The sequence below is a fragment of the Pimephales promelas genome, chromosome 18 (assembly GCF_988280905.1).
Source record: "Pimephales promelas chromosome 18, fPimPro1.hap1.1, whole genome shotgun sequence".
NCBI classification, from domain to species: Eukaryota; Metazoa; Chordata; class Actinopteri; order Cypriniformes; family Leuciscidae; genus Pimephales; species Pimephales promelas.
Window position 1 is genome coordinate 5,260,745 of NC_142786.1, and position 21,928 is coordinate 5,282,672.

The 21,928-nt window shown below is 36.6% G+C and overlaps 2 protein-coding genes and 1 long non-coding RNA gene across 7 annotated transcripts; all 3 read right to left on the reverse strand.

The window, feature by feature from the left end:
* Positions 1-218: 218 nt before the first annotated feature.
* On the reverse strand, positions 219-5,762 carry LOC148970876 (uncharacterized). Of its 3 annotated transcripts, none has more exons than XM_089122755.1 (12): positions 5,543-5,762; positions 4,140-4,243; positions 3,824-3,905; positions 3,341-3,412; positions 3,073-3,153; positions 2,747-2,911; positions 2,358-2,447; positions 2,091-2,171; positions 1,763-1,927; positions 1,374-1,466; positions 1,123-1,203; positions 219-361 (listed from the first exon to the last, which is right to left on the reverse strand). In XM_089122755.1, the coding sequence occupies exons 1-12, from the start codon at positions 5,612-5,614 to the stop codon at positions 302-304; spliced, it is 1,146 nt and encodes a 381-aa protein (XP_088978881.1). In that variant the 5' UTR covers positions 5,615-5,762; the 3' UTR covers positions 219-301. The 3 variants fall into 3 exon arrangements, with proteins under 3 accessions (XP_088978881.1, XP_088978879.1, XP_088978880.1); XM_089122753.1 differs by having other exon boundaries at positions 3,341-3,430; XM_089122754.1 differs by having other exon boundaries at positions 220-361; positions 1,374-1,463; positions 3,341-3,430; positions 5,543-5,760.
* A 5,676-nt stretch (positions 5,763-11,438) lies between these two features.
* Positions 11,439-13,321, reverse strand: LOC148970877 (uncharacterized). The gene is made up of 2 exons (XR_016147336.1): positions 12,977-13,321; positions 11,439-11,663 (listed from the first exon to the last, which is right to left on the reverse strand). It is a non-coding gene; the product is annotated as an uncharacterized LOC148970877 (long non-coding RNA).
* A 964-nt stretch (positions 13,322-14,285) lies between these two features.
* LOC148970878 (uncharacterized) lies at positions 14,286-19,927 on the reverse strand. 3 transcript variants are annotated; one of them, XM_089122757.1, is made up of 13 exons: positions 19,694-19,927; positions 18,289-18,392; positions 17,971-18,052; positions 17,488-17,577; positions 17,221-17,301; positions 16,891-17,055; positions 16,502-16,591; positions 16,223-16,303; positions 15,897-16,061; positions 15,508-15,597; positions 15,257-15,337; positions 14,365-14,424; positions 14,314-14,332 (listed from the first exon to the last, which is right to left on the reverse strand). In XM_089122757.1, exons 1-12 carry the CDS (start codon positions 19,763-19,765, stop codon positions 14,365-14,367), a joined length of 1,161 nt encoding a protein of 386 aa, XP_088978883.1. In that variant the 5' UTR covers positions 19,766-19,927; the 3' UTR covers positions 14,314-14,332. The 3 variants fall into 3 exon arrangements, with proteins under 3 accessions (XP_088978885.1, XP_088978882.1, XP_088978883.1); XM_089122759.1 differs by having other exon boundaries at positions 14,286-14,424; positions 17,488-17,559; XM_089122756.1 differs by having other exon boundaries at positions 14,287-14,424.
* Positions 19,928-21,928: the final 2,001 nt, after the last annotated feature.

Here is a 21,928-nt window from a genome sequence, read left to right on the forward strand (position 1 = left end):
TGGCCTGAGGAGAAGTGGCCGCCGACAGATCCTGGGTTTTCCCAATAAATGTGACTTGACATCTTCAGTTTTTTTCTGTGCCTGTTCGATGTCCGCCGCTTCCTTCCTACTGAATAATAATGTCAGAAAGACAGTAACAAAAATGTAGAAAAAAATGGAAAACTGCAAAGTGTGTTCAGTAGACTATTTGCACTAAATGAATGGTTAATGTTATTGTGTAATGAAAAGAAACTGCTCTTTGTAAATAATTGGCACCTACCAGTACCCACCTACCTACCTACCTACCTACCTACCTACCCACCTACCTACCACCAACCCACTCTGCCACCTTCCTGCCTTCCACTGCATCCACGCTCCTCATCTACAAACAAGAGATCATTAAATATTAAAATATGAAAAAGAGGGGGAGGGGGGTTTTCTGTTGACCACTAAACTTGTATCATTAAGAATCATGTCAGTCTGTGCATTAAAGAAAAGCTAGTAAAAGCTAATTTTCTTCAGCGATGTTTTATATGTGCGTCACAAGTGCATACAAAGTTCCTGTCTTAGTCTCTCAGCGGAATCATTGGATTGAGTAGCTGCTATAATATATATATATATATATATTATACAGAAACAAGCTTCCTATATATATATATATATATATAGGAAGCTATATATATATACATATATATACATATATAGGAAGCTTGTTTCTGCCACAGAATAAAAAAGGTACTACTTTTTATCTCACAATTCTGACTTTGTGCGTGATATAAAGTCAGAATTGTGAGATAAAAAGTTGCAATTATCTTTTAAATTATTTTATTCTGTGGTGGAAAACAAGCTTCAGATATTTATATATAAACGCTAAATGAAATAAAATATAAATAACTTAAACTCATTTTGAGTTAGTTTCTGGACATTTCTCCTTTTATATTGCTTACATTAATTAATGAAAACTATATATATATATATATATATTTAAATAACAAAAATTAAAAAAAAAAACTTAAAAAAAGCACTAGGGATACTTTTACACAACAACTATTAAAAAGGGAAAATTTCTTCTTATGTTTTTATAATTATATAAATATATATATATATATATAGCTAATATAATTATATTAATTAATCAGATACCTGGACTTTCGTCCGATTGTCTTTAATAGGCGGGAGTGTTTTGGGGCCCTTGGTATCAACAACAGCTTTGGCCTTTATCAGCTGAGAAAGAAAGAGAGACAGAACAATAAGCAACAGAAGAATAATCAAAGCTGAAATCAAATTAAACAAACTTATTTATATCAGCTATGGTTACTAACATTTCTAACATGTTTACTTCTGAATATTATATTTTATTCACAAACTGTTTTTCAAAATGTTTTCCCTAATACCTTTTGTTGATGCATATGTCTTTGGTGCTGCTCTTCCCATTCCCTCATTGGTAAGAGAGCCGACGGCTTCCGCTGTGTGGGGGACGCAACCTGCAGAAATTAAAAATGAAGAAATAAACAGATAAATAGATATTCAATGTTTTTTTGTGTTGTAAACGCCTCTTTAAAAATAAATCTCGCTCAAGTCCTGAGGAGCTAAACCATTTAGTGCTTTAAAATACTGATTTCGAACCCACTTGACATGCTGTTTTTCACAGGCATTAACAAGAGCAGCGTGAGCATCCACAATGTGTGCTATTGTGTTTCACAGAAGGGTTGGAAACATGATGAAGGCGAGAAAATGAAGAAGAAATTAGCTCCGCTTTATAAAGTGTGAATTACGATCATACCTGTTTGTTGGTCTCTCCTCGTGGAAACCTGGAGCAGTTGTCTTTCCATTGCTGTACCTTTTCCCAATCAGCTTCCCAGACGTCCCTCCTGAAACCTGATTCCAGCATCAGGATTCGCTGGTCATTCTGCTTGTTTTCCAGAGACATTTTCTTTTCTTTCTGCAACTGAAGACAAACACTGTTATTATCATGCATTTCATCTACTCCACGTTACTTCATAACACATCACTGTAATCAGCAATAGTACTGTTATAGAGCTATATATATATATATATATATATATATATATATATAATATAGCTAATATAAATATTAATTAATCAGATACCTGGACTTTCGTCCGATTGTCTCTAATATGAGGCAGAGTTTCGGGGCCCTTGGTGTCAACAACAGCTTTGGCCTTTATCAGCTGAGAAAGAGAGAGAGACAGAACAATAAGCAACAGAAGAATAATCAAAGCTGAAATCAAATTAAACAAACTTATTTATATCAGCTATGGTTACTAACATGTTTACTTGAATATTATATTTTATTCACGGCTATCATTCGTAGTAGCCTATTCACAAACTGTTTTTCAAAATGTTTTCCCTAATACCTTTTGTTGATGCATATGTCTTTGGTGCTGCTCTTCCCATTCCCTCATTGGTAAGAGAGCCGACGGCTTCCGCTGTGTGGAGGACGCAACCTGCAGAAATTAAAAATGAAGAAATAAACAGATAAATAGATATTCAATGTTTTTTTGTGTTGTAAACGCCTCTTTAAAAATAAATCTCGCTCAAGTCCTGAGGAGCTAAACCATTTAGTGCTTTAAAATACTGATTTCGAACCCACTTGACATGCTGTTTTTCACAGGCATTAACAAGAGCAGCGTGAGCATCCACAATGTGTGCTATTGTGTTTCACAGAAGGGTTGGAAACATGATGAAGGCGAGAAAATGAAGAAGAAATTAGCTCCGCTTTAAAAAGTGTGAATTACGATCATACCTGTTTGTTGGTCTCTCCTCGTGGAAACCTGGAGCAGTTGTCTCTCCATTGCTGGACCTTTTGCCAATCAGCTTCCCAGACGTCCTTCCTGAAACCTGATTCCAGCATCAGGATTCGCTGGTCATTCTGCTTGTTTTCCAGAGACATTTTCTTTTCTTTCTGCAACTGAAGACAAACACTGTTATTATCATGCATTTCATCTACTCCACGTTACTTCATAACACATCACTGTAATCGGCAATAGTACTGTTATAGAGCTATATATATATATATATATATATATATATATAATATAGCTAATATAACTATATTAATTAATCAGATACCTGGACTTTCGTCCGATTGTCTCTAATATGAGGGAGTGTTTCGGGGCCCTTGGTATCAACAACAGCTTTGGCCTTTATCAGCTGAGAAAGAGAGAGAGACAGAACAATAAGCAACAGAAGAATAATCATCAGCTGAAATCAAATTAAACAAACTTATTTATATCAGCTATGGTTACTAACATGTTTACTTGAATATTATATTTTATTCACGGCTATCATTCGTAGTAGCCTATTCACAAACTGTTTTTCAAAATGTTTTCCCTAATACCTTTTGTTGATGCATATGTCTTTGGTGCTGCTCTTCCCATTCCCTCATTGGTAAGAGAGCCGACGGCTTCCGCTGTGTGGAGGACGCAACCTGCAGAAATTAAAAATGAAGAAATAAACAGATAAATAGATATATGGTACCTGTTTAATAAATCAACTATCCCTTTAAAATGGTGTACTATGTCAATCAAGTGTAACGTCATAAACACTTAGAATTTCCCATAAATGCTGTTTTTTCATTTAAGTAATCCCTTAATAAGCGATAAGTGTTGCATAAAACCCCTTAATGTCTGGCAGGTTTGTGTTTTCACCGCCATTCTCCTTTTTAAGCCCCGCCCTACATTTTTTCTTGTTCGAGAAGCTGTTGTGTTGACAAATCTGGTCCTCCCTTGAAATCGGGTTGATTTTTATCTCGATAACTTAAGCCTAAATGCTTTTTTGTTGTAAACGCCTCTTTAAAAATAAAGCTCGGTCAAGTACTTACCATTTTACGGCCCCTCCCGTGATCTGACTCCTGCGTCATGATTGGCTGGTTGAGCTCCTCCTTCTTTCTCTGTGTGTTTACACTGTAAAACCAGATATATAACATTATCATAACATAACATAAATAACATTTTTATTACTTGTCAAATTAAATAGAATATTTTTTTTAATGTTTTACTTTATTTCAAAATAATTTCTACATCTTGTTTAGATGTTTTATATATACATGAGACGCAGCTCAAATAAACACCTCGCTGAGTTACTATGTTAACCAGCTACACACTGACGTCTGAGCACACACACACACACACACACACCTGAGCTGTGGGCAATGTTTCCTGTTGTCCACCAGATCTTTAGTGATTGCAGGAAGTTTTGTGGCCAGACGATGATTGTCCACAACTAATTTGGCCATTCTCAACTGAAACAGAGACAGAACAACATCAACATATAACTCATATAACTCAAACTGAGCGGCTCAAATCTATCTAAAAATAACAGGAACGTCTGTGTGTGTGTGTTTGTGTGTGTGTGATGGATTTCAGACTTGACTGGTGTCTTGCTACAGGTGCAGTGATGAGTTTTACGTTGTTTGGATTAGCTATAAATGCAAAATACACTACCGGTCAAAAGTCTTAGATCAGTAATATTTTTTATGTTTTTAAATGAAGTCTCTTCTGCTCACCAAGGCTGCTTTATTTGATGAAAAAATGACAAAACAGTAATATTGTGAAATATTATGACAATTTAAAATGACTGTTTTCTATTTTGATATATTTTAAAATGTAATTTGAAAGCTGAATTTTCAACATCATCAGTTTTCAGTGTCACATGATCCTTCAGAAATCATTCTAATATGCTGATTTTATGCTCAAAAAACCTAAATTATTATTTTCAATGTTGAAAACAGTCGTGTACCATTTTCCCCCCCAAAATTCTGTTGAAGAGAAAGTTCAAAAGAACAGAATTTATTTAAAATATAATCTTTTCTAACATTATAAATGTCTTTACTGTAACTTTTGATCAATTTAACTCATCCTTGATGAATAAAAGTATTTTCTAATTTCTTTCCCCCAAAAATAAAAAAATAAATTCTTATTGACCCCAAACTTTTGAAGGGCAGTGATTAATGTTACAAAAGCTTTCCATTTCAGATCAATTCTGTTCTTTTGAACTTTCTATTCATCAAAGAATCCTGAAATAAAAATTTAAAAAACTGTTTTCAACATGGATAATAATCATAAATGTTTCTTGAGCATCATATTATAGTCATTTCTGTAGGATCATGTCACACTAAAGACTTGAGTAATGATGCTGTAAATTCAGATTTGATCACAGGAATAAATTACACTTCACTATACATTCACATAGACCGCTGTTTTAAATTGTAATAATATTTCACAATATTACTGTTTTTTGGGGTATTTTTATCAAATAATTGCTGCCTTGGTGAGCAGAAGATACTTCTTTTAAAAACATAAAAAATCTTACCGATATAAAACTTTTGACCGGTAGTGTATATCAGTAAATAACTATATAAGAAGCACTTAGAAGGTTGTGGTTCAAAAATAATCATTCTGACATAAACACATAAAAAACAACAATTACTAAAACACACAAAAACTGATTTTGTTCGGGCACTTTGCACTAACTTAGATAAATTCCACGCTATATCAAACATAAAGTTACTAAAAAAAGCAATTATAACCCCTTAAGTTACCTTGTCGTCGTCGGACAGGGTCCAGCTATTCTGAATACAGTTCACGGAAAGTTTCACAGACCGGTCGTTCATCTGGTTCTTCTTTCCTTGATGTTTGGACGTTTCAGAGTTCGTTATAAAAATATAATACCGTGCAGATTTCACAAATTCAATGTTCTTCTAAAGACGTTCGAAACCAAGCGGAGAGACAGTGAAGTGCAGTGGAGGCTACTGTGATGTCACAGGGCAGTGCAGCGAGAGGACGCCTTGGCAGACGGCCAACGCCCACGCACATCGTTTCTCTTAGTAGTATGAAAATAATCTTATTTAAAAGTGAAGTTTGATATCTGTCTTGCAGTTTTTTTTTTCTTTTTCTTTTTTTCTGTCTTGCAGTTAACCAACTGTCACACGTGACCTCCCCTGAGGCGCCATCTTAGAGGGCATAACTTTTTTCCTTTTTTTTTTTTGAGTTAGTGGGTATAGTCTTAATTTATCCCCCCAATATTTTTTTAAGCATCCCAGCAAAGGATGAACGCTCTGTGTTATAAACAGTGACATGTAAGACTACTAGTCTTGCATTAGTACTATTCAATATGCAAGAATATAGAATAGAGTATAATAAATACAATAGAACACATAGAATCAGTATTCTTGCATATCAGGGTTTTCTAAATACCCAGGTCCCATAAATGATATTGTTAGGGGGGTTCGGGGACATGATCTCGAAATGAGCATTTTAAGGTGTTTTGATGGTCAAAAAAATTGACAACAGTAGCTTTAAAAGCATGAAGTAGCCTATTTGATCAGATTCTTAAACATGATGAGAATCAGTTCCAGTTTCAGCTACTTTTCTTTCCTAAATGAATCTATGTCTTTTGGACTAATCTGTTAATTTAATTAATGGCTCACTCAAAAAGACAGTCTTGTCGCCACCCTCTGGCTTAATGATGCAAGTGGCGCAAACACAGACAACAAGATGTAAACAACACTGGTCCAGAAGCACTTCCTGTTTCAGTTTGTAACTGTTTTCTTTATTTCACATGTAAAGAAACATCTTAAAGATGTTTGTTTAACTTTTTGATTCAGTTTTAAATGTTCTGTTGGTTGTATTTTATCCCAGCTTTTATGTAGCGTTAAAAAACTGAAACAGGAAGTGCTTCTGGACCAGTGTTGTTTACATCTTGTGAAATGGTCTATACAAACAGTGAAAAGTCAAACACATTCGAAAAAACGTTATACAAATATATTTTTTTTTATTTATTTGATCATACACAATTTATATCTCAGTAATTGCTTAAAGAGGAGAAGACAAATTGTATTTTATTTTTGAAACTGTCTATTTCATGAGAAAACATTGTGTGTTTGTAACCAAGTTGGAATGTGATTGTGGAATAAACCCTCTTGGCTCTCTTTCTCCTGAGCGAGATGAAAGACGGACGCAGACTTTGCCCTGTCATTTATTTCTCCTGTTTCACATACCAGCCGGTATCTGTAACAGAAGCAAATGTCAAACAGATCCTGTTGACGATGCAAAACGTCTCATCAGTGTTCTCCACCAGTTGATGGACGGACAGCGTGGCATTGTAAGGCTCTACAACAGTGTCTGAGACTAGGTGAGGGCATCACGCTGAAGGTGCACATGATGCGGTTTGGTTAGGCCTACTCCTCACGGATTTTCTTAATGAGCAGCGAGCCCATGCCTGAATACGATATTGAATAAAGACATAGATTTTGTTATTTTTGGACCAAAATGTATTTTTGATGATTCAAAAAAATTCTAACTAACTTATTTGCTTTCTGGACAAGGACAGTTTACCATGTACATGTTCAGTGGAGGGACAGAAAGCTCTCAGACTAAATCTAAAATATCTTAACCCTCTGGGGTTGTTCGTTTCAGAGTCACACTTGGGGTGTTCGGGTCCAAATGGACCTAAAGGGCGGGATTCATATTTAAAAAAACAAAAAAAATCATGATTTTTTTTTTACTCGTTTTTTTATAATATTTTTTCTTTTCTTTTTTGGTGTTTTGGGAAAATGTCAAAAAAAAAAATTATAATTAGTATTAATGCAATAATTATGACAAATTTTCCCCCCATTGAACATAATAGAACAAATATTTAAAAAAAAAAAAAAAAATTAAAGCTGTATTTCATTTTAGAGTCAAGCCTAGGCCTCATAAAAGCAATTTTCGAAATTAGATGGATGCCATCTGGTGGACAAACTAAGCATTTTAAAAATGCAAAACATATGTATAATCTGAATTTTTTGGTGTGTTTGTGTATAAAAGTGTGTTTGTGTGTGTGTGTGTGTGTGTGTGTGTGTGTCTGGATGTGTCTGTTTTGCACTCTTGATGTTTTATAGAGTCACTCCTTCACTCCTTCACAGATTAATTAGTTAGTTCCTGGACAAGGCCTGCGAAATACTAAACATTATCCGAGACTGAAGTGTTGCAGAGATTGAGCTCACCTCACTTCTGTAACGGTTAATGTGAGGAACGGCGCCCTCTGCTGTTTTTGGAGGATAATACACTTTCCTATCTGAAACTCCTTGTTTAGTGGCAAAAAGGATTTAATGTGATTGATGTGATTTTTATTTTATTTTATATTTTAGATGTGTGACAAATAAATCAAATAAAACGATCGTCTAAGTCTCTGTATACAACTAAAGCGCATTAGGCAGTTTATCGATGGGGAGGAGTCGGATCCAGATCCAACTCCTCCCACCTTACATACACCTAAACCTAACCAACTCCGCCCCCTGATCTCTAAACCCACCCCTAATCCCTAAACCCAACCCTAATCCTACCCATCTCCACCCCTTGGATCGTGATCCGACTCCTCCCCGTGGATCTCATGTTCTGCATTGAGGTGCTACTGAAAAGATGTGGCGACATCTTGTGGTCGAATGACGCCATACAAATACCGAAAACTCGGAGCATTAGCAAATGAAACTTAAGTTGTCCCGCGAAATAAAAAATAATAAATTCAGTGAACTGTGACAAGTTTTTTTTTTTTGCCGCGTATTTCTCACCTGCTCGATTAACAATCACAGTGTACATAGTAGGTCTGCATGTATCCTAGCTAATTACCAGAATCATCAAACGCCAAAATCCCAAGATAACACCATAGTTGTCACCAAAATACCATAACCTGTTAGAAAATCCGATTTAAGCGAGTAGCTGCTTGCTTTGTATGACAGCTGGTTCATAGCAAGTCGCTAGCTGGTGGAGCGTGGAGGCTAGATTCCCAGACAGCAAACTGACATTGAATCAACGTGGAAACGACGTCTCTCATGACATTGAAACAACGTTGATTTTGCTCATCGAATTAACGTTGAACCAACGTCAGACGCGGCATTCTTCAAAGCTTAATGAAAATCGAAAATTGGTTTGCTTTCATAACGTTGAAACAACGCGTTGATTTCAAGTTGATTTTCCGTTAGTTTTGAAAGAATGACGCGTCTGACGTTGGTTCAACGTTAATTCGATGAGCAAAACAATGTCAGATCAACGTTGTTTCGATGTCATGTTTCCACGTTAATTCAACGTCAGTTTGCTATCTGGGTTAGCTTGCAACAGCAACAAGGTCAGAGGTCATTCAACCCTTAAATGGTCAAGCAGGTTTTTAGATGGTGGCGGGTCAGTGAGCTAATGATCAGCTTGCACTAGCTAATGACCAGTAAGCTAGTTGTGGACTGTTTTTATTCCTCTGTTCCAACTGTTTGACCATCAGTCATTGGTGCTGTGTTGAATTTGTATGTTCTGTATAACTTATATGTAGGCTAATACACATAAACCATGAGTAAAATAAGTTTGGTGGGTCCCTTATTTCATTTACCCCTTGAACAAAAGTCTAAGGGTTATAGGTCACAATAATAGGCTAATAATTATCTATATCTATCTATACAATAGCCTACCCTACCAAAAGCCGACGTGGAAAATGCACATGAACACCCCCTCATGTGGTATTTTCCACTGAGCATCTCGTAGAATATTTTGATGGACGAGTTGCCGAGATGAGATAACCTTTGAACTTTTCAAAATGGCGGAGAGCACCGCAAAAAATAAAATATATACTATTCATGATCTAGAAAATATATAGCATATTTACCTTTTGAGTTTTGATCAATCATTTTCTTGCTGTTGCAGATGATTTAAGCAATCTAAAATAGTTTTAGCTAAATAACAGGTCTGGATCTCCATCTTTTTACCACATTACGACAACAAAAACACACTGGTAAAAACCACTTCACAAGTGGAAAATATCCTATTTTCCATAGCACATGAACGCAGCAACACCCTCCCAGCTTGAGCCGACTGGGGCCTGATGGGTGGATTTTCTGGCCAATCAGAGCTGGAGGTGCTCAGAAATAACTAATTATGTACTTTTCTCTTTTACTTTGTTTGTTCCGTTCCGTTTTTTGCCTTTTTTTTCAGCGGATGATTTCATTTCCTATAAGATGTGAAATTTTAACAGAGTTGTATTTCTACAATGACCAAACTTGGCTCAATGATAACATGGAAAGATCTCAGGAACTTATAACTGTTAATGCAAAGGACTTGGTTTGAGGGAAAAGCTTTTAAGTCAAGGATAAGGAGGACTCTTTACAAATCGGATATTGAATCTGAATCTATTGAATATTGAAGTGATAAACACTTTTATTTTATTGTTTTCAGAGACAGGAGTTGAATTTTGCACTGTTTTTCTGTAATAACCTCTACTTCCTTGTGCTAGACCAAGACGGAACAATTGCCACATGTTTCTTCTAGACATGTCGGCTCAAACCGAATTGAGCAGCTTAATGTAAAACAAAAAGATTTTGAGCAACTAAAAATTAAGTTTCCACTGTAGGCCACTAATCAAATGTAAACCCATTAACTAAGAAGTTAACTCTTTTTGTATTGGTCTCAGACTGTATGCTGTAATCCATACTGTTGTAGGTTACATTCTCTTCTCATGATCCACCATACAGTTCAGTTCTGTGTTTGATTTGGTTTGGCCCGGACCAGAATACTTCTCTGAGATGTTAACCCTGCGTGAGCACAGCCGGTCGTTGCGGTCTTCAAAACAAATGGTTTTGGAAGTCCCAAGGTCAAAGTATAAGCGATGGGGTGATCAGGCATTTGCTGTTGCTGCTCCGAGACTCTGGAACAAGCTACCCCCTGATATTCGCACAATTGCTGATGAAACTAAACTTCAAACCCACCTATTTAGAATGGCTTTTAATACACAGTAGAGTTGCGACAATTTCAAGTCAAGTCAAGTCACATTTATTTATATAGCGCTTTTCACAATACAGATTGTATCAAAGCAGCTTCACAGTGATAACATGAAAGTAGTACAACACAGATCAATAATATTGTTAAATATTAACTATCCCCGACTAAGCAAGCCAAAAGCAAGGCGACAGTGGCAAGGAACCAAAACTCCATCAGATTGGATGGAGAAAAAACCTTGGGAGAACCCAGGCTCAGTCGGGGGCCAGTTCTCCTCTGGCTTACATTCATATTGTTTATATATAAATATTAAATATAAATATTGTTTATATATAAAACGGCGCCATAACATATCGCCGGCGTTGAGTCGTCTCATCACAGGCGTTGGGGCATCCGAAATCCCCGTGAGAGGCTGGATACAAACCTGGACCTGACGAACGTCATTTTTCTCGGGGCAAGCGTCCTGAGATAACAGCTGAAAGGCAGATGGGAAATAATTAGCATAGCTGATGTTCATAATGATTTCCATTATACGGGAGTCGGTGTTAGAAAACCACTATCTCACAAACTCTCACAAATACTTTTTCTAGTATTTTGGACATTAATGGAAGATTTGAAATGGGTCTGTAATTTGCTAAGTTAATTGCGGTTTCTTAATGAGAGGTTTTATTACTGCCAGCTTGAATATTTTTGGAACATGACATATAGGGGAGGTGTTCCGGGCACGTCCCACTGGGCGGAGGCCCCGGGGAAGACCTAGGACACGCTGGAAAGACTATGTCTCCCGGCTGGCCTGGGAACGCCTCGGTGTCCCCCCAGAAGAGCTGGAGGAAGTGTCTAGGGAGAAGGAAGTCTGGACATCTCTGCTTAGACTGCTGCCCCCGCGACCCGGCCCCGGATGAAGCGGAAGAAGATGGATGGATGGACCTAAAGATAAAGACGAGTTAATAATATTGAGGAGAGGCTCTTCCACTACAGGTAATAGTTCTTTCAGTAGTTTAGTGGGTATTGGATCTAATAAACATGTTGTTGGTTTAGATGCAATGATGAGTTTATTTAGCTCCTCCTGTCCTATCGTTGTAAAGCGGTTTAGTTGTTCTAGAGGGGCCATAATTGAAGTTGAATCATAAGACACCATAGAGGATTGTACATTTATGATTGTGTTTCGGATGCTTTCTTTTTTTCTCATTGAAGTAATTCATAAAATCATTACTACTAAACTGTAACGGTATATTTTGCTCTGGTGATGTCTGTTTATTTGTTAGTCTAGCCACAGTGTTAAATAAAAACCTTGGATTATTTTGGTTATTTTCGATTAGTTTGCGGAGATGCTCAGCCTTGGCTGTTTTTAGGGCTTTTACTGTCTTTCCACGCGATTCTAAAGACCTCTAAATTAGTTTGTTTCCATTTACGCTCTAAGTTGCGAGTTTCTCTCTTGATAGCATGCGTAGCACTGTTGTACCAGGGTGCTTTAGTTTTATCTCTAACTTTTTCTAATCTAATTGGTGCAACAATATCTAATGTACTAGCGAAAATGGTGCTCAAACTGCTAGTCATTTCCTCTAATTCATCTGTTTGTTTGGGTTCACTTAGCAGCTTAGATAGATCAGGTAAGCTATTTGAGAATCTATCTATAGTGGTTGGAAGGATTGTTCTGCCTGGTCTATAACGTGGCGCAACATGACATATTTCAGCAGTACGTATTATGCAAGTCACCATGTAATGATCAGTGACATCATCGCTTTGCGGTATAATATATATATCAGTTGGAATGGTTCCATATGATATAATTAAATCTAGTGTATGATTTAGACGATGAGTGGGACCACTGACGTTTTGTTTGACCCCAAAGGAGTTCAATAAGTCTGTAAACGCAGCCCCTAAAGCATCATTTGTATTATCTACGTGTATGTTAAAACCTGCAACAATTATTGCTTTATCGACATTCACCAATAGATCTGAGAGAAAGTCTGCAAACTCTTTTAGGAATTCAGCATATGGCCCTGGAGGTCTATATACAGTAGCCAGGGCTAGAGATAATATGGATTTCCTTCTTACATCTAAGAGCGTAACATTTAGCACAAGTACTTCAAATGAATTTGATTTTTGCTAGATCCTACACTAGATTAATTGTTTGGCTTCACTAAACGAGGAATAGACACAGTTTCTCTATAATGTTCCACACTATGCATATTAGTTAAGTTTGGACAACAAAGGCTGTGATTTGGACTTTGACTTACCAGTCATCTGGTGCGTAACGTCTTGGAGATGTTGTCCGACAGAACAGCCGCTCCGATTCTGCTGAGGTGGAGTCCATCTGCATGGGTCTCTCCCAAATCAGATGCCAATTATTTACAAAGAGCAGTTTCTTTTCATTACACAATAACATTAACCATTCATTTAGTGCAAATAGTCTACTGAACACACTTTGCAGTTTTCCATTTTTTTGTCAAACAGTATTTGTATTTAACGTTACTGTCTTTCTGACATTATTATTACCTGTTCAGTAGGAAGGAAGCGGCGGACATCGAACAGGCACAGAAAAACTCTGAAGATGTCAAGTCACATTTATTGGGAAAACCCAGGATCTGTCGGCGGCCACTTCTCCTCAGGCCACTGAATACCTACCTACCTACCTACCTACCTACCCATCCACCTACCCACCCACCTACCCACCAACCCACCCACCTACCTACCCACCCACCTACCCACCCACCTACCCACCAACCCACCCACCTACCTACCCACCCACCCACCTACCTACCTACCCACCTACCTAACCACCCACCCACCTACCTAACCACCCACCCACCTACCTACCTAACCACCCACCTACCCACCCACCCACCCACCTACCTACCTACCTACCTACCCACCTACCTACCTACCCACCCACCTACCTACCTACCTACCTACCCACCTACCTAACCACCCACCCACCTACCCACCCACCTACCTACCCATCTACCCGAACCCACCTATCCACCTACCTACCTACCTACCCACCCACCCACCTACCCAGCTACCTACCTACCCACCCACCTACCCACCTACCTAACCACCCAGCCACCTACCTACCTACCCACCCACCTACCTAACCACCCACCCACCTACCTAACCACCCACCCACCTACCCACCTACCTGCCCAACCCACCTACCCGAAACCACCCACCCACCCACCCACCTACCTTCCTACCTACCCTACCCTAGGTGGGTAGGTAGGTGGGTAAGTAGGTAGGTAGGTAGGTAGGTAGGTAGGTAGGTGGGTAGGTGGGTGGGTAGGTGGGTGGGTAGGTAGGTAGGTAGGTAGGTATTCAGTGGCCTGAGGAGAAGTGGCCGCCGACAGATCCTGGGTTTTCCCAATAAATGTGACTTGACATCTTCAGAGTTTTTCTGTGCCTGTTCGATGTCCGCCGCTTCCTTCCTACTGAATAATAATGTCAGAAAGACAGTAACAAAAATGTAGAAAAAAATGGAAAACTGCAAAGTGTGTTCAGTAGACTATTTGCACTAAATGAATGGTTAATGTTATTGTGTAATGAAAAGAAACTGCTCTTTGTAAATAATTGGCACCTACCAGTACCCACCTACCTACCTACCTACCTACCTACCTACCTACCTACCCACCTACCTACCACCAACCCACTCTGCCACCTTCCTGCCTTCCACTGCATCCACGCTCCTCATCTACAAACAAGAGATCATTAAATATTAAAATATGAAAAAGAGGGGGAGGGGGGTTTTCTGTTGACCACTAAACTTGTATCATTAAGAATCATGTCAGTCTGTGCATTAAAGAAAAGCTAGTAAAAGCTAATTTTCTTCAGCGATGTTTTATATGTGCGTCACAACAAGTGCATACAAAGTCCCTGTCTTAGTCTCTCAGCGGAATCATTGGATTGAGTAGCTGCTATAATATATATATATATATATATATATATATATATTATACAGAAACAAGCTTCCTATATATATATATATATATATATATATATATATATATATATATATAGGAAGCTATATATATACATATATATACATATATAGGAAGCTTGTTTCTGCCACAGAATAAAAAAGGTACTACTTTTTATCTCACAATTCTGACTTTGTGCGTGATATAAAGTCAGAATTGTGAGATAAAAAGTTGCAATTATCTTTTAAATTATTTTATTCTGTGGTGGAAAACAAGCTTCAGATATTTATATATAAACGCTAAATGAAATAAAATATAAATAACTTAAACTCATTTTGAGTTAGTTTCTGGACATTTCTCCTTTTATATTGCTTACATTAATTAATGAAAACTATATATATATATATATATATATATATATATATATATATATATTTAAATAACAAAAATTAAAAAAAAAAACTTAAAAAAAGCACTAGGGATACTTTTACACAACAACTATTAAAAAGGGAAAATTTCTTCTTATGTTTTTATAATTATATATATATATATATATATATATATATATATATATAGCTAATATAATTATATTAATTAATCAGATACCTGGACTTTCGTCCGATTGTCTTTAATAGGCGGGAGTGTTTTGGGGCCCTTGGTATCAACAACAGCTTTGGCCTTTATCAGCTGAGAAAGAAAGAGAGACAGAACAATAAGCAACAGAAGAATAATCAAAGCTGAAATCAAATTAAACAAACTTATTTATATCAGCTATGGTTACTAACATTTCTAACATGTTTACTTCTGAATATTATATTTTATTCACAAACTGTTTTTCAAAATGTTTTCCCTAATACCTTTTGTTGATGCATATTTCTTTGGTGCTGCTCTTCCCATTCCCTCATTGGTAAGAGAGCCGACGGCTTCCGCTGTGTGGAGGACGCAACCTGCAGAAATTAAAAATGAAGAAATAAACAGATAAATAGATATTCAATGTTTTTTTGTGTTGTAAACGCCTCTTTAAAAATAAATCTCGCTCAAGTCCTGAGGAGCTAAACCATTTAGTGCTTTAAAATACTGATTTCGAACCCACTTGACATGCTGTTTTTCACAGGCATTAACAAGAGCAGCGTGAGCATCCACAATGTGTGCTATTGTGTTTCACAGAAGGGTTGGAAACATGATGAAGGCGAGAAAATGAAGAAGAAATTAGCTCCGCTTTATAAAGTGTGAATTACGATCATACCTGTTTGTTGGTCTCTCCTCGTGGAAACCTGGAGCAGTTGTCTTTCCATTGCTGGACCTTTTGCCAATCAGCTTCCCAGACGTCCCTCCTGAAACCTGATTCCAGCATCAGGATTCGCTGGTCATTCTGCTTGTTTTCCAGAGACATTTTCTTTTCTTTCTGCAACTGAAGACAAACACTGTTATTATCATGCATTTCATCTACTCCACGTTACTTCATAACACATCACTGTAATCGGCAATAGTACTGTTATAGAGCTATATATATATATATATATATATATATATATATAATATAGCTAATATAAATATTAATTAATCAGATACCTGGACTTTCGTCCGATTGTCTCTAATATGAGGCAGAGTTTCGGGGCCCTTGGTGTCAACAACAGCTTTGGCCTTTATCAGCTGAGAAAGAGAGAGAGACAGAACAATAAGCAACAGAAGAATAATCATCAGCTGAAATCAAATTAAACAAACTTATTTATATCAGCTATGGTTACTAACATTTCTAACATGTTTACTTCTGAATATTATATTTTATTCATGGCCATCATTCGTAGTAGCCTATTCACAAACTGTTTTTCAAAATGTTTTCCCTAATACCTTTTGTTGATGCATATGTCTTTGGTGCTGCTCTTCCCATTCCCTCATTGGTAAGAGAGCCGACGGCTTCCGCTGTGTGGAGGACGCAACCTGCAGAAATTAAAAATGAAGAAATAAACAGATAAATAGATATTCAATGTTTTTTTGTGTTGTAAACGCCTCTTTAAAAATAAATCTCGCTCAAGTCCTGAGGAGCTAAACCATTTAGTGCTTTAAAATACTGATTTCGAACCCACTTGACATGCTGTTTTTCACAGGCATTAACAAGAGCAGCGTGAGCATCCACAATGTGTGCTATTGTGTTTCACAGAAGGGTTGGAAACATGATGAAGGCGAGAAAATGAAGAAGAAATTAGCTCCGCTTTAAAAAGTGTGAATTACGATCATACCTGTTTGTTGGTCTCTCCTCGTGGAAACCTGGAGCAGTTGTCTCTCCATTGCTGGACCTTTTGCCAATCAGCTTCCCAGACGTCCTTCCTGAAACCTGATTCCAGCATCAGGATTCGCTGGTCATTCTGCTTGTTTTCCAGAGACATTTTCTTTTCTTTCTGCAACTGAAGACAAACACTGTTATTATCATGCATTTCATCTACTCCACGTTACTTCATAACACATCACTGTAATCGGCAATAGTACTGTTATAGAGCTATATATATATATATATATATATATATATATATATAATATAGCTAATATAACTATATTAATTAATCAGATACCTGGACTTTCGTCCGATTGTCTCTAATATGAGGGAGTGTTTCGGGGCCCTTGGTGTCAACAACAGCTTTGGCCTTTATCAGCTGAGAAAGAGAGAGAGACAGAACAATAAGCAACAGAAGAATAATCAAAGCTGAAATCAAATTAAACAAACTTATTTATATCAGCTATGGTTACTAACATGTTTACTTGAATATTATATTTTATTCACGGCTATCATTCGTAGTAGCCTATTCACAAACTGTTTTTCAAAATGTTTTCCCTAATACCTTTTGTTGATGCATATGTCTTTGGTGCTGCTCTTCCCATTCCCTCATTGGTAAGAGAGCCGACGGCTTCCGCTGTGTGGAGGACGCAACCTGCAGAAATTAAAAATGAAGAAATAAACAGATAAATAGATATATGGTACCTGTTTAATAAATCAACTATCCCTTTAAAGTGGTGTACTATGTCAATCAAGTGTAACGTCATAAACACTTAGAATTTCCCATAAATGCTGTTTTTTCATTTAAGTAATCCCTTAATAAGCGATAAGTGTTGCATAAAACCCCTTAATGTCTGGCAGGTTTGTGTTTTCAGCGCCATTCTCCTTTTTAAGCCCCACTCTACATTTTTTCTTGTTCGAGAAGCTGTTGTGTTGACAAATCTGGTCCTCCCTTGAAATCGGGTTGATTTTTATCTCGATAACTTAAGCCTAAATGCTTTTTTGTTGTAAACGCCTCTTTAAAAATAAAGCTCGGTCAAGTACTTACCATTTTACGGCCCCTCCTGTGATCTGACTCCTGCGTCATGATTGGCTGGTTGAGCTCCTCCTTCTTTCTCTGTGTGTTTACACTGTAAAACCAGATATATAACATTATCATAACATAACATAAATAACATTTTTATTACTTGTCAAATTAAATAGAATATTTTTTTTAATGTTTTACTTTATTTCAAAATAATTTCTACATCTTGTTTAGATGTTTTATATATACATGAGACGCAGCTCAAATAAACACCTCGCTGAGTTACTATGTTAACCAGCTACACACTGACGTCTGAGCACACACACACACACACACACACACCTGAGCTGTGGGCAATGTTTCCTGTTGTCCACCAGATCTTTAGTGATTGCAGGAAGTTTTGTGGCCAGACGATGATTGTCCACAACTAATTTGGCCATTCTCAACTGAAACAGAGACAGAACAACATCAACATATAACTCATATAACTCAAACTGAGCGGCTCAAATCTATCTAAAAATAACAGGAACGTCTCTGTGTGTGTGTTTGTGTGTGTGTGATGGATTTCAGACTTGACTGGTGTCTTGCTACAGGTGCAGTGATGAGTTTTACGTTGTTTGGATTAGCTATAAATGCAAAATACACTACCGGTCAAAAGTCTTAGATCAGTAATATTTTTTATGTTTTTAAATGAAGTCTCTTCTGCTCACCAAGGCTGCTTTATTTGATGAAAAAATGACAAAACAGTAATATTGTGAAATATTATGACAATTTAAAATGACTTTTCTATTTTGATATATTTTAAAATGTAATTTGAAAGCTGAATTTTCAACATCATCAGTTTTCAGTGTCACATGATCCTTCAGAAATCATTCTAATATGCTGATTTTATGCTCAAAAAACCTAAATTATTATTTTCAATGTTGAAAACAGTCGTGTACCATTTTCCCCCAAAAAATTCTGTTGAAGAGAAAGTTCAAAAGAACAGAATTTATTTAAAATATAATCTTTTCTAACATTATAAATGTCTTTACTGTAACTTTTGATCAATTTAACTCATCCTTGATGAATAAAAGTATTTTCTAATTTCTTTCCCCCAAAAATAAAAAAATAAAAATTATTATTTACCCCAAACTTTTGAAGGGCAGTGATTAATGTTACAAAAGCTTTCCATTTCAGATCAATTCTGTTCTTTTGAACTTTCTATTCATCAAAGAATCCTGAAATAAAAATTTAAAAAACTGTTTTCAACATGGATAATAATCATAAATGTTTCTTGAGCATCATATTATAGTCATTTCTGTAGGATCATGTGACACTAAAGACTTGAGTAATGATGCTGTAAATTCAGATTTGATCACAGGAATAAATTACACTTCACTATACATTCACATAGACCGCTGTTTTAAATTGTAATAATATTTCACAATATTACTGTTTTTTGTGGTATTTTTTATCAAATAATTGCTGCCTTGGTGAGCAGAAGATACTTCTTTTAAAAACATAAAAAATCTTACCGATATAAAACTTTTGACCGGTAGTGTATATCAGTAAATAACTATATAAGAAGCACTTAGAAGGTTGTGGTTCAAAAAAAATCATTCTGACATAAACACATAAAAAACAACAATTACTAAAACACACAAAAACTGATTTTGTTCGGGCACTTTGCACTAACTTAGATAAATTTCACGCTATATCAAACATAACGTTACTAAAAAAAAGCAATTATAACTCCTTAAGTTACCTTGTCGTCGTCGGACAGGGTCCAGCTATTCTGAATACAGTTCACGGAAAGTTTCACAGACCGGTCGTTCATCTGGTTCTTCTTTCCTTGATGTTTGGACGTTTCAGAGTTCGTTATAAAAATATAATACCGAGCAGATTTCACAAATTCAATGTTCTTCCAAAGACGTTCGAAACCAAGCGGAGAGACAGTGAAGTGCAGTGGAGGCTACTGTGATGTCACAGGGCAGTGCAGCGAGAGGACGCCTTGGCAGACGGCCAACGCCCACGCACATCGTTTCTCTTAGTAGTATGAAAATAATCTTATTTAAAAGTGAAGTTTGATATCTGTCTTGCAGTTTTTTTTTTTTTTTTTTCTTTTTTTCTGTCTTGCAGTTAACCAACTGTCACACGTGACCTCCCCTGAGGCGCCATCTTAGAGGGCATAACTTTTTTCCTTTTTTTTTTTTTTTGAGTTAGTGGGTATAGTCTTAATTTATCCCCCCAATATTTTTTTAAGCATCCCAGCAAAGGATGAACGCTCTGTGTTATAAACAGTGACATGTAAGACTACTAGTCTTGCATTACTATTCAATATGCAAGAATATAGAATAGAGTATAATAAATACAATAGAACACATAGAATCAGTATTTTTGCATATCAGGGTTTTCTAAATACCCAGGTCCCATAAATGATATTGTTAGGGGGGTTCGGGGAATCATTTTTTAGATTTTCCTGATCTCGAAATGAGCATTTTAAGGTGTTTTGATGGTCAAAAAAAATTGACAACAGTAGCTTTAAAAGCATGAAGTAGCCTATTTGATCAGATTCTTAAACATGATGAGAATCAGTTCCAGTTTCGAGTAGTATGAAGCTGCAGACTCGGAGACCTGCATCTACAGTCCCCCTGCACCCAGAGTCCCGCATTCTCAGACCCCTCGTTTTTCGAGTCAGCGCCTACTATCAAATTGTATCAGATAAACAGAACCTAAGCCAAAACGTGACTAGGCTGTCTTCAATTTTATTTAGAGAATCGTAATAGCTCGTTTGATTTATTTTTTAATAAAACTAATTTAGCTAATCGATACAACATAAGAATAGTCCATTTAATATTTGTAAAGGTAGTTTGTCACAAGATTTGAGCCGTTATGTTTTTTCGCCCTCTTTACCCCGAAAATATTTTGATAGCTAACGTTAGCCTTTAACCTCGGACTTTTTTATATGTCATAAATGCTGCAGTTATTTTTACTGCCCATTTTGTGCCCCCATATATCTCAAACCCACAAAGTTGTCCAAAGTTCAAAAACATCTCAAGGGACACTCTACAGTCAGAGCAGTGCAACATGAATTTGATTTTTTTTTCTTTCTTTTTGAAAGATCATAAGACATATGTGCTATCGTATCCAGTACACCATACATCGATGGAGCTGCCCCTTCCGATTCCAGCAACATATCATTTTATGATTATGCAAAGCGACTTATAAATGAGTTTTTTTAATGCAATTAAAGACGAAAAGTAAAGTCACGAACACAGTTTGTTCTTCCTTTTTTCTTTACAGTAAGATGATGTTTAGGTGATCATTAAATAAAGTAGCCTACTGAATTGTTTATTATTGGTGTTTTGTCTATTCTGATTTATTTTGCTTCGCATTCAAAATATCAAAAAACAGATTTTATTATGTTAGCATGGTAATGTTAATTAGACCATTATAGGTTGAACTGAAAGAAAAAGTGGAATTTGAATTTTGAATAAAAAAATATATATAAAAAAACAAAACATTGTAGCAATAAAATATCACATAGACTATTTTTCAGAAGATAGTTCAATCTGTAATTGTATCCCTTCCATCAGTAACAATGAGTTTTTTGGCACCTGCATTAAGCAGGGAACGCAAATATTTATTGGATAATTTATTTGAAGACCGTAATATTGCATCCTATTGTTTTTAATTGCATTTGGATAAGCGTAAACTGTACTCTGTGTGCGGGTGTTATTCGATCTTTTGAACAGCAGGAGGCGCTGTGTTCGAAAAATGAGGGGTCTGAGAATGCGGGACTCTCGGTGGGGGACTGTAGATGCAGGCTCCGAGTCTGCAGCTTCATAATATTGCCAGTTTCAGCTACTTTTCTTTCCTAAATGAATCTATGTCTTTTGGACTAATCTGTTAATTTAATTAATGGCTCACTCAAAAAGACAGTCTTGTCGCCACCCTCTGGCTTAATGATGCAAGTGGCGCAAACACAGACAAGCGGAGT